The 12700-nt window shown below is 40.3% G+C and overlaps 1 protein-coding gene across 2 annotated transcripts in view; it reads left to right on the forward strand.

The window, feature by feature from the left end:
- PBX1 (PBX homeobox 1) overlaps window positions 1-8804 on the forward strand; it is a 301843-nt gene extending 293039 nt beyond the window's left edge. For both annotated transcript variants that reach the window (XM_080921772.1, XM_080921776.1), the window contains one exon: window positions 8673-8804. In XM_080921772.1, the coding sequence (XP_080777898.1) occupies window positions 8673-8693 (21 nt within the window). In that variant the 3' untranslated portion in view covers window positions 8694-8804. The remainder of the gene's footprint in view (window positions 1-8672) is intronic.
- The last annotated feature ends 3896 nt before the right edge of the window (window positions 8805-12700 follow it).

Here is a 12700-nt window from a genome sequence, read left to right on the forward strand (position 1 = left end):
CAGAGCCAGTTACCAACAACAAACAACCTAATGCACGACCCTTGCCCATGGCTATCTTTTGTTCTTGGTGGACTTCATTTTTAAAACGAATAGGTACATTTCTAAACAGTTTTCTCACTGGTGTCTTTGACCTGAGACCACTGTGAGATAAAGAAAGGGGATAAAAGGTGTAAGAAATGAGAGACCCAAATTTTTCCAGAAATGACTTGAAAAATGAAAAAAGGAAAATGGGGGTGGGGGCATGGTGGGAAAGGGCTGGGGTCTTCTGTTCTTAGTCTTCCTTGAACTTTTGCCCTAGATGGCATAAAAATTATGTTGGGCAACAACATTCACCACTCTCTGCTTCTTGGCTGAGGGTGCAGTATGACCACCTGCATCCTCTGGCTGGACCTGAGGTCAAGTCAGGACTGAAAATGTGTGGAGGTTTTTATAGCAGTGAAGGAAAAGGACGCAAGTGGGTAGAGAAGCCGTCAGATAGAAATGGAGGCCTGAGGGGACTAGAGAGATGGCTCAGTGGTTAAGAGCACTGACTGTTCTTCCAGAGGTCCTGAGTTCAATTCCCAGCAACCACATGGTGGCTCATAACCATCTGTAATGGGATCTGATGCCCTCTTCTGGTGTGTCTGAAGACAGCTACAGTGTACTCACATACAATAAATAAACATTTTTTAAAAAGTAAAGAAATGGAGGCCTGAGAAAGCCCCTATCCATCCAAGACAGAGCTCTGCCACAAAATCCCTATTTATTGAACCCCATGGTGAGCAGATGACCACTGCACCCCACTGCCATGCTCAGTGGACTTTAAGAGAGCTCACTAACAAGGCTGCCAGCCACCCACAAGACTCTAAACATGGCTCTGAGCACTTATTTAATCTTCTGTTTGCTTATTTATGGTTTTTTTTTTTTTTCTTTTTTGGGATAGAGTCTCAGGATATATACAGTTTGTTTAAACCCTTGACACTCCTGCCTCAGCTTCCTGTATCCTGGGATAGAAGTGGGGTGCAAAGAATGCATGTATGGCTTCAATGTGTTCTATACAATGAAAACTGAGTCTTGGGTCAGTTTTATGTAAGTTCTAAATATATGTATTTCTAGTGACTTCTTAATAACAGCAATGGCTATTTTCCCCATTGTAAAGTAAAAATGTTGTTTTTAAAACACTACAAATTGTCAAAAAAAGGAACGCATAATCACACAGTTTTATACTATAAATGTATTTATAGATATATTGTATGTACCTGTGTATGTATGTATACATATATATGTGTGTGTGTGTATATATATATATATATATATATATATATATATATATATACATTTATCAAATGGTTTTTCATTAAAACATTTTACGGCAGGCAGCTGGGCAGCAATTGAAAATGGCCTGAGGTGTCTCTAGAGCCGAGGTCAGTGAACTCAAAACAACCTCTTGAATTTTCCATTAGTGCATAGTTAGATGAAGTAATAAATAAATTATTATTAAGCACTTTGCAAATAGAGTGTTATGTAAATGCTAAATAATCATAATAATACAGTAGTATGCTGATCTTGATAAACGGGTCGGCTTCTGTGTCATTTAAAATGGATGGCGCGGCAATGTCCGGGAAGATGAATGAGGCCCACGTTCCTGGAGCTCAATAGCACACAAACTCTTCTGCTAGGAGGCTTTGGCCTCTTCCAGAGTGGCTGCCTTCTCTTCCCCTGGTCTCAGTGGGACAATTAGCAGAGGAAAGGGATTCTGGCCCAGCTTTAAGGGGTAGTAAAAGGCTCCTATGCAGGGATATTGAAAGGAGACCTAGGTGAGCTGATCATGCAGGGATTTGCATTTCTGAGAAGTCAGGGCTAATCTATACCAGGCTGGGGGCAGGGAATTAACATTTATTGAGCGCCTCCTGTGACCCAGACACTAAGCTCACTCCGTGCTCCTGTTTATTATCTCATTCATCCTCCAGGCCAGCACATTAAGGTAATAGAGGAATGGAAGAAAGCAGAAAGCATGGCTATTTTCTGTAGAAAGGCAGAGGCTGACCCCGTGCAAGAGCTGCTGTTTGCATTCTGCTTTCTTGGTAGTATATGAGAAGGGAGAAAGCTCCCAGATGCTGGCACCAGAAGCCAGACCCAATGATCTGTCACTCACTGCCCCCAGATGCTGGCACCTTCCAGAAAAAAAATATTATATTATATTATATTTATTATATTATATTTATTATATTATATTAATGCACACCACAGCCCAATGCACCCTGCCTAATTCAGGCCTTCTATAACCCTTAACAAATATTTAGCAGGTGCTGATATAGACACAGACACGAGTGCATTAGTGGTCTGTGCACCTTATTCTGGTTCTGAGAACAACTCTTGATTCACCTTGTATTGCTTCTTAGATGAAAACACTTAATGTCTTGGTATGCGCTTCACAATACTTCCCCCAAGTGCAAGAAAGAGGAGGTGAGAAACGGAGATCCACAAATTCTGGGACTTTTAACCATCTGAAGATCTTTTTGTATTACTGTTTGAGGACTTGCTCTCTGCTCACCCATCACTATTACCTTTTGATTAATATGTGGGGTTTTAAAAGTATGAATGTAGCTCAATTGTCTGTGTGTCTGTCTATTGGTGAAAGTGAGCACTGAACCGCATGTTGAAAGAGTACGGTTTGGTAAGTTTTGAACCTGTTCACACTTACCAAACTCTCCGGGTTTACAATCCAGTCTTTCATCCTTATCCTTTTTCCCTAGGCAACCACTGCCCTGGCTTTTATCACCACGTCTAGATTTTCTAGAATTGTGTGTCTGTGTATGTGGAACCTCACAGCATGCAATCCTTCTCATCTGGATTCTTTCACTCAGTGTGACTATTTTGAGCTTCATCTGGGTGCCTTGCTTTTTCTTTGCTTTATTTACAGAAATAAGGACTTTGAATAATTATTACATCTCTTATATAGTGTTTACATTGGACCCAACCCAGACTCCAAATTCAAATTCTATCATTTATGATCAGTGTGGTAAGGGGAAAGTTTCATAACCTGTCAGAGGCTCGATTGTTTTGTTTTTCTGTTTGGCTGTCATCTATGAACTAGGTAAACTGCGTAGCATATGCTTTTTACACGGAAGGCATTTGATTTAGCTACTAAGATAGAAATTGATATACAGGAGAGTAAGAAAACCCATTTCTACCTTTGTATCCAGCAAAGTACTTGGTATTCACTAAGAATTTAGAATTCAATGGAACAGCAGGAGGGCTATGTTAATTCAGTTCAGAAAACAGAGCGCTTCCTATTTGTCTGACATTGAGATATCTCAGACTTTGAGAAATTCCTGTTTATATTGGGGGGATAAGGGATGAAAGATATAAATAAAGTCATTTCTGCACTAAGCATGACCTGGATTCAAAAGACGTTTGGGAGACAAAAATCAATAGACTAGGTGACTGTCTAAAACAGGGATGAAGGGAGGCAGGTTGGGTTAAGTTGTTCACAAAAGCAGGGAATTAAGGCAAATAGATTTCTGTAAACAGCTAATAAGGATGGTTTTTGGTGTCTTGGCTTAGGCTGTAATGGAAGATCCTGGTGGAAAACTCCAACAATCAGTTGCATTCACACACAGCTGAGCTAGGGAGTTCAGGGTCGAGGACAGGATAGAGACTTGTATATTTTCAGCACATAGGATGTTGATGCCGTGGAGTGAGTGAGTTCACCCAGAAAAGATATGGAATGAGAATAGGTGGACAAACATTGTTAGATATGACCACGCAGCAGAATCAGGAGGCAAACTGAAATACTTTCCCATGGACCAGTCCCGCTGGAAAGATTTCGAACCCTCTAGCTTCAACCATACACCATTTAACCCATGTAATGACATGCATGCTCATTTGTGTGCTGTTGAAGTGCAGTTCCAAAATGGGGAAAGCCCTTCAATGAAAATTAGAAGACTATCTGGGTGTGGCCCTTCATCTAGAAAGAACATGGCTGGGGAATGAATGGTAGACAGAAGCCCCAGTGGGACAAAAGAGATTTTGTGATGCTAAAGAATACGTTTTATATAACAACTGAGTCTTGTTTCCTCTAATTTTCTTTTATTAAAAATAGATTCCTTTATACAACATATTCTGGTCATGTTTTCTCCTCCTCTAACTCCTCCAAGGTCCTCCACTTATTCCCTCCTATCCAAATCCACACCCTTTCTATCGCTCTTAGAGAACAAGCAGGCACCTAAGGAAGAATAAAAATAAGATAAAACAAAACAGAAAAAACCAATTAACACAAAACAAACAACCCTCCCCCAAAGATCCAAAGTACAAACAGCATATCTAAATACAGAGACACTAGCTTTCATGCACAAAGAAAAACACAAAACCAAAAGCCATGATATATGAAGGGGCATGTAAAGTTAAACAATTTTCTGACAAAATATTATGAGACAACGAACTTCCAAAAATGTCACTGAGTTCATTTTGTGTTGGCTATCTAATGCTAAGATTGCAAGAGCCAGAGGTAATGGGGGACCGAAAAGAAGCAAGGCCTCTAAACACAGCAGGATCAATGCACATACAAACTCACAGAGACCCACAGGGCCTGCCTGGATTTTGCCAGATAGGAGCCGAAAGAGAAGTGGTTGCATACCCTATCCTTAACCCAGAAGCTATCCCCAATTGATAATCACTTATCAATGAAAACTTAGTTCTCTCCAGGGGTACAAAACAATTGTATTTTTCTGATAACGTTTCCCCCAAGGATAGAGAGGGCTGAAATATTGACCTGAGAAGGAATTTGTTTTATGATGTTCAGTTGCATGTTGCCTGAAACTGTTCTGTGTGCTTCCATACCCCCTTTCCTATATCATTCAGTCACCAAACATATATTAAGTACCATCTGTGTATACATATCATATTAGTACCCAGAGACTCAAGGAGTGATGGTGTTAAGTTCCTATCATCAGCTTAGTGTGACAGCATCCTCCACTGACATTGTATGTGTGTGTGTGTGTGTGTGTGTGTGTGAGAGAGAGAGAGAGAGAGAGAGAGAGAGAGAGAGAGAGAGAGAGAGAGAGAGAGCCTGAGATCTTATCTACATTACACTGATGTGCTAAGACACAGCTGTGGAAGAAGTGGTCAGTGATCACCTGACGAATCAGGTAGCTTACCTACAGAATTAGGGTGACTGAGGGACAGCCAGTCCATGGATAAGATCCAGACTTCCCAGCCAAGCATTCTCTCTGCTAAGGGGAATGTTTTTGTCCCAACTCCCAGCACCTTCATCCTGGGCAATTTGCCTTTGCAATTTTCTGGTTGTCTATTTTATCTGTTTCAGCTGACACATTTGACAGGTCCTTGAGGGGGGAAATGGATGGATACCGACTTTAGAATAACTTGCCTTTGGTCAAGCACTGTGTCCCCCAGGTAAAAGAGGGGCTTTGGGAGAGCTATCCTCATTCATATACTTGCCCCTAAACCCCACTGTTTATCTGGAGTGAAATATGCTTATCAGCTTTGCATGTGCCAAGGAGCACTATCAAAACCAAATTAGCCCAAACTGGCCAACGTTCAGGTCAGCTAATTAAATTAGCTATTGTTGCATTACTGATAAGGACAGTTTGGAAATGGAAAGAAGCTGCTCATCCCAGCAGCCATAAAGAGAAAGCCAAGAAAATGTGTTAATGGGAACACTGTGAAAGGGAACCTCTCAGACTAGCAGCAGTACCGGGGCCAGGGGGGGTTGGGGGGTTGGGGAAAGAGAGCTTTGGTGGACTTTTCTATGAGCCATCTGCTCTAAGATCACTGCTCAGAGCCCTCCCTGGCTCTAGACCTTAGAAATACTGCTGTTTTCTGGATTTTTGGTTTCCAGCTGTAACCAGGGCAACTGTCTCCTCACTGTGTTCCTAATCCTTCTGATGGTGTAGGGAGAAAGTGGAGACTGGGACTTTCTCTAACGTACTTAAATATAGCCTCCCCCAAATAGAAAAGACAGCTGGTGATGGGAAGAACCTTAAGAAGATAGGAGAGAGAGAGAAAGGCAGGGGGAAGAGGGGGGGAAATGGAGGGTCCTGGAGGAAGCAGCTAGATGCCCACTGAGCATCTACCTCATTATTCAGCAATAATCAGTCTTTCTACTACTGAATGATGTGTTGTTGAGGATGCAAGGGAAACCGTGTGCTGTTTAAGTTAGCTGCACATACAGCCTCACTCTAGATCAAAGAGTCAATGTCCTGAGACGCTGGACTTGAGTAGAGAGATGTGGAGGTAGAGAATATTAGAGAAATCATTGTCTCTGATATGGCTTGTTCACCTGTGACACTGCTGCCTGCACTGACTCTTCTCTCATCAGCTCCAACACTCTCAGATCTTCACACTGACCTGTCCTGGTTCCATCTCATTTTCCATCACAGGGGATCTAGGCTCCCTAAAGTCTGTGAGCTAACTACCCATGATGTATTCTCTGGAACTTAAATTAATTCATCTTGTAAAACCCTGAGGACTTAGAATTTGAAGTTCAACTTACTTCTTTGACAAGATGAGACCACAGACCTGGCAATATTAACGGATTTCTAAAAACCATATAGACAAGAATTAACAGACTTGACGTTCTCATAGAATCTCCAAGTCTACATAATGATGCTGTCTGGAAATGACAGCCATTTGCCATCCCTTTGCTAAGGTTAAGACAACACTAGGGGATGTACCATGGGAGTCCAAAAGGCTAGCCAGCAAAGTCGGCACCTCTGCCTTTCATTCTCATGAATGCTTTCTCTATCAACTTTAGAGACTCCATTGCAGGCTTCAAGCCTTATTCAACCATGAGAAAACAAGTAAATTATAAGCTTTTAAAAAAGTATTATCAATGTGTCATTTCATACGTGTTTAGTGCCTTTCACTATTGAGAATGAAAACTGAATTCCTAGTGTATTCAGAGTCCCCAGTAACATAGGCAAGAGTACTTTCTAATGATCAAATTGCTGCACAGTACAACGAAGGGCAGCAGTAATATAGAGAACTTGCTTGCTTAGGTTGTGGGGTAATGTGTGATTCTAACTAGGTAACGTAGGATCTGTGCTTGCCTATGAACTTTAACCTTGGAAGCTCCTTCTCCAAGCCTCAGTCTCTTTGTGTACAAAGAAGTGAACTGCTTGTCCCAAAGAAAAATGGCATGACTCGGGCAAATAAGAAATTCCAAAGGTGAATGAATCAGGATATTTGCAAGGATATTTGATTATTAAAAATCTCCCACATCTATGAAATAAAAAAAATTACTGGAGAAGCTATAATAAAGAAAATAATCCAAAACTCTGGCTCTGTTTCCTTGTTCATTATGACTATCAGGCAAGGTTGAACCGCCCATCTTCAAGTGCAAGGGTGCTAAGTCCATGAGACCCAGTGCTTCCTGTTTGTAACCATGGAAGGAGCATCATTAGTGCCTCTATCTCTGAAGAAATCTGTCTTTCCCAAGTGTCAATTTAATCAACTGTCAAATTTGGATTTGATGGAAAGAGAACTCCTAGCTCCGGGCAAATGAGTACTTACAGAATCTCCAATAAAGTCACAGAATTATATATTTTTTTTTCTGCTAATATAAATACTATTCAATCATAACATAAAAGGGGGAAATGTCATTATGATCCTACCATCCCAGTACAGTGGTGTTCACTGTCTATGAATCTTCCTAATGTACACACATACACAATTAATAGTTTAATAGTTTGATTTCTTTTAAAACGTACTTTAAAGCTCGATCAGCTCAACCTGACCAGTGTTACAGTTCAGAAGCTACAGTGGATGATTATCTTCTAAAGTGTGATGAGCATTCTCTTTGTTTTTTCTTGATCCTCAGTCACAAAACAATACTCCCTCTTTTCATATTGTCAAGAGGTGAAGCGTCAAGGTCTTCTCATCTATGTAGAGAGAAGTATTAATTCTTAGATACATTATGAACTCTTAGTGGAATGTTGGAATGTTTTCTTTCATGTTTTATCTTTACCACAGGACTCTATGTATGTTTCACCAGAAAAAAAGGAGATAGATGCTTGTTGGGTTCCCCTCTATAGTCTTTATTTTCCAGTGAAAGGACCAGGAGACAAAATTTGTTATCCATCTTTTTAGTAATGGAGGGGAAAAAAAACAAATCCAAACAAGCAAACAAATAGGGCACAGAGGAATAAATTTGGACTCAAGAATGTGTAGCTACTCCCCTGGGTTTGAGACTCACAAGCTATGTAAGCTGGAACAAGTTAATGTCTTTAGGATCCATTTGTGTCTTCATCTCTAAGACAAGGACCATAGTACTTATTTATAGAGTGGTCATAAGTATTAAACAAGCTAATGTAAGGGGATGCTATAAAATTAGCTATCCTTTTGCTTAAACAATGGCATTCTAAACAAGTTACTCCATTTAACTCTTGCTAATATTTGTGGTGGAGAATTTTTTTTCTGCATTACATGAATGAAAAACTAACTTCAATTTTTGGCGACCGATGAGCCATCTCTGTAGTCATTGAAGTACAGGCCTTTCTCCTCTCTTCCTATTTTCAGCTGGTTAGCTGCTCACTGAGATCTTGCCAGAGGGTGGGGGAAAGAAATAAAAATGGAAATTGGTCAATTTGACTCTTTGATAGCAGTCCTGAAGAAAGATCTGGGTGGAAGATGCTAAAGTTGTGAATTAAACTGGAGTTTTGTCTTCTTCCCAGGATATGTCAAGAACCTACTGATCCTCACAGTGACAGCTGTCTCTCTTCTCTTTACTGAAAACAAAAGTCTTCTTCTACGCAAACAGTGGCCTGACTTCTGGAATAATGCTTATTGACTTTCAAAGAAGTAAGAGGATATCTGCTGGCCACTCCCATCAGACAAAACAAGCCTGGTGAGCAGGGAGCTAGCAGAAGTTGTAACTAGATGATGGATGCGTCGACAGAGTCCCAAAGCAATAACCACTATTCTTTCTCTTCTCCACTAATCCAACAATCAAATAATCACTCTTAAGCATTTACTGTGTATCGCCATATAATATAAAATGTGGTGAGTAACTAGATATATAAGATAACCTCTCAACTCTCAAAAAAGTAATGCATTTACAAAGTAAGAGTTATGCATGTGACAAGACAACTAATCACATAGGAGAGAGAACGTGGGTTGCAGGTATAGCATCTCCCACATGCCAGTCACTGTGGGAGGTGTTGCACATGTATTATTTCGTCTAATCCCAACCACATCTCCAAGAGGCATTCCTATATTCTAACAAATGATGAAATTGAGAGTCCAAAATATTTAGAAACTTGCCCACAGCCACATAGATAGAAAAGCCTAGAGCCTATTTTTTAGGCATAGATGTACCGAACTAACTTCATAGTCTATGCCTTGTTACTAACCCACACCTGCCAGCGAGAGAAGTCAGAACTCAAAGACATCATCTAGTGAAGCTAAGCCAAGACAGAACTCTAAAATGTTTATGAGCAGAATTTGTTTTACCTAGTCCATTGATTGGTTTGGAAATGTTCTAGCCAGAGGATAAATGTCTAGCTTCTATGACAAAAATGAGGGACTAGAAGTGACCACATGGTAGTCTCAACCCCACCACCATTTACATGTGTTCATCTAAGCAAGTTGCTTCCCTCTTCTTGGATCTTGTGCCATCATTGGTAACATAGAGCATTTCCACATAGTCTAATGATCACTAGGCAGTTCTACGGTAATAACAAGGTCTACAATCAAGCAGACCCGAGTTTGAATCCTGGCTCCAACCTCAAGCAGTGGGCTGCTGGGCAAGTCATGTATACAACAGAAATAATAATACTACCTCAGGGTCTCTGCCCTTATTGTTTATTCTCCTTGGAACAGTTCCGAGTTATCCACAAGGTCACCCTTATATCTCCTTCCAGTCTTACTCAAGTTACCCACTAGCTAGGCCTCCCACAGTCTCTAAACTTGCAAATGACATTCACCATTTCCTATTTTCTTTCCTCACATTATTATTTTCCTTAACGCTCAACACCTAACATTCTATACAGAGTACTCAATTATCTTATTTATTGCCTGTTCCCATCTTCTTACCTCTAGAATGTAAGCTCTATATGGGCAGGATATTTTGTATTCTTTACTGCTGTATCCCCAGTTTCTAGGATGAATTAGGTGCTTAATAAATATTTCTTGCATAAATGAATGCTTTCTGTGAGGATAATGGGATAATGTGAGTCAAATGCTTTACATGGTACCTGCCACATGGTGAACACATGCATGTTATCTATGTGGCTAGCAGTTGTTGTTTTATTATTCTATTTAATCTCAATATAATGTGTTCTCTTTCCCTTCCAGGTGACCCAAGATTAATTAGCATTCTGATCACCTTAGTAAATTTTGAAGTCCATTTCTGAGATTATTCAAATGAAAGAAGATATAGTCTTTGTGACAGAAAAAAGGAGAAAGACTTACAAGGCAGTTATCTTCCCTTCCCATACACAAAGGCATGTCACATGAGCTGAAATTCCAGGAAGCATATTTCTGGTGCACAAGAAAGAATTTTTACAGAATTGGATGTTTTCTGAGGGAGTGAGTTATTTCAAGAGAGAGAGGAAGCTGCTTATGCCTGGAGATCTCCTTAGAAGCTTGGAAACTGCATAACGCAGATCTAGGGTTTAATTATTATAGTGGGTGACAAGGTTGGAGTTCAGCCAAAGGGAAAAACTCTCTGAGATCTATGGAGATGAATAGTAAAATGTGGCATCCCTAGGAAACAAGACAAATGACTAGCCAATAAACGTTTGCTCAATGTCCATAATCAAACAAATCAAAGATAGATGATTAAGAGGCTGACACCATCATTGCAATGAAAAAAATCAAGACATATTCCTCAGCTCTAGACTCTAATCATAAAGGTCTCCAATGGAAAAGCCCTTCAGTTATAAACCGTGCCCCATGATTGTTCAAAAAAGTTCTTGGGCATTTACTCAGATGGCCATCTACTTGGAGAAAGAAGATGGTGTAAATATTTGGAGGATTGTTAAGCACAAGCCAATGTTGACACTGACATCTGGGATGCAGAGAATTAGTTACTCAGGTCTTGGTCTTAGGGGAAGGGTCTTACTATGTCCATCCTGTGCATTTGTTCAGAGTGAATCCACGGGCTCCACAGATACACATCATCAGAGAGATCCCTGGATGGTGGAATAAAAACGGCTTTGTATAGTCACGTAGACCAAGTGCAAGCTTCTGAAATCTTTCTTCTTCCAACCTCCACATCTCTATTAATAGAGTAAATGAAAATCATTTGAGAATAAACTAAACAAACCACTACTCAAAAACCCAGGCAATATCAGGGTGGTGATATCCAGTATATTTACGTTTATCTCACCAGTTTGGTGTCTATAAAAACTGAAAGGATCCTAGTAAATGGTAGTTGTACACTACCACAAAGACATAAATCTTTGCTCGTTCAAGAAAAAATAACCCCAGTTGCAACTGCTGTGTCGAGACTAGTAAACCCAAATGCAACTGCTGTGCTGAGTGTAGAATCCTTGCAAAGGAATATACCACAGCCCTGGGTGTGTTCTGTGCTGCCTCTCACATCCCAGATTCCTTCTTTTCCATGGTACGAAATAGAATAAGATGAAGTGTGTATTCACGTGGCATAGATAAAATGTGTATTTGCAATCTCACCCTGAGCTGTTAATTCTTTTTAGGTTCTTGGAATCTGAAGGGACTTAGACTGGCCATTCCAAAGAATGTTACATTCATTCATGACATTAATAAAGTTATGTTAAGAAGTACCAGGAATTAGCAAATATGTCGAATATTTTTAATATAATAAATGCGCTTCTAAAGGCAGGAGATGAAACTTATGAATATCCAATACCCTAGAATAGCATCAAAGTGTGGTGATGTTGGGGCGTACTAAGGCTACCCTTCCAAAGATAGTAGCTGATTATGTCAAATCCTGCTTCCTGCCACTGAGAAGAAATAGCAGTACCTAACAATCTTCCCTTAGCCCTGGAACTAGATTCCACAGGGAATACTGCTCTGACTGTTACCAAGTAACATGGAAGTTTGCAGTTTTGAGTGAATCCTAGAGCTATAAAAGGCTACATACACGTTTTGAATTACTATGAAAATAACTCTGTAAACTGGACCATATGACACAGCAGTCTCTGTGATGTAATAGGCATCTCTGGTGGGGAAAGATGCTTTGTGGTGCTATGGTATGCCACAAAAGTGCCATAATATAACCCAATATTTTTGGGACAGAAACATGACATTCACACCAGAGAATTATATTCCACTTGACAAGGAACTACCACAAGTAGCCCTTTTCTTAGTAACCTAAAAGATGGAGTAACTGGCCAAGGGATACCAAATGACCATATGGCTAGATATTCTATCTTAACTTAGGTTCATTCAGAATCACCAACTTTTAAAATACAGTAGACTTGTTATGCGTATTGTCATTTTCTAAGAGAGTGTTATATACAAGAGTAGCAACAAAAAGGCCCACCAGGCACAGTCTGCTGCATGACTGCGTAACCCAGCCTGTTTATTCTCCTGTTGCCACAGTGGTATGTCTCCATTAGCTCATGCCTCTGAATGCTTGAGGGATCCCTAATGATGAGCTGGGGGTGGGGAGCTTTGTATATGGTTGCAAATCTTAAGTGGTTAACACTGGTACCGCTCTTCCTTAGTGCTCTGCAACACACTGATGAAGGAAAATCTTCCCAATAGAAAGACCACC

This window comes from Micromys minutus, assembly GCF_963924665.1.
Source record: "Micromys minutus genome assembly, chromosome: 1".
Classification (NCBI taxonomy): domain Eukaryota; kingdom Metazoa; phylum Chordata; class Mammalia; order Rodentia; family Muridae; genus Micromys; species Micromys minutus.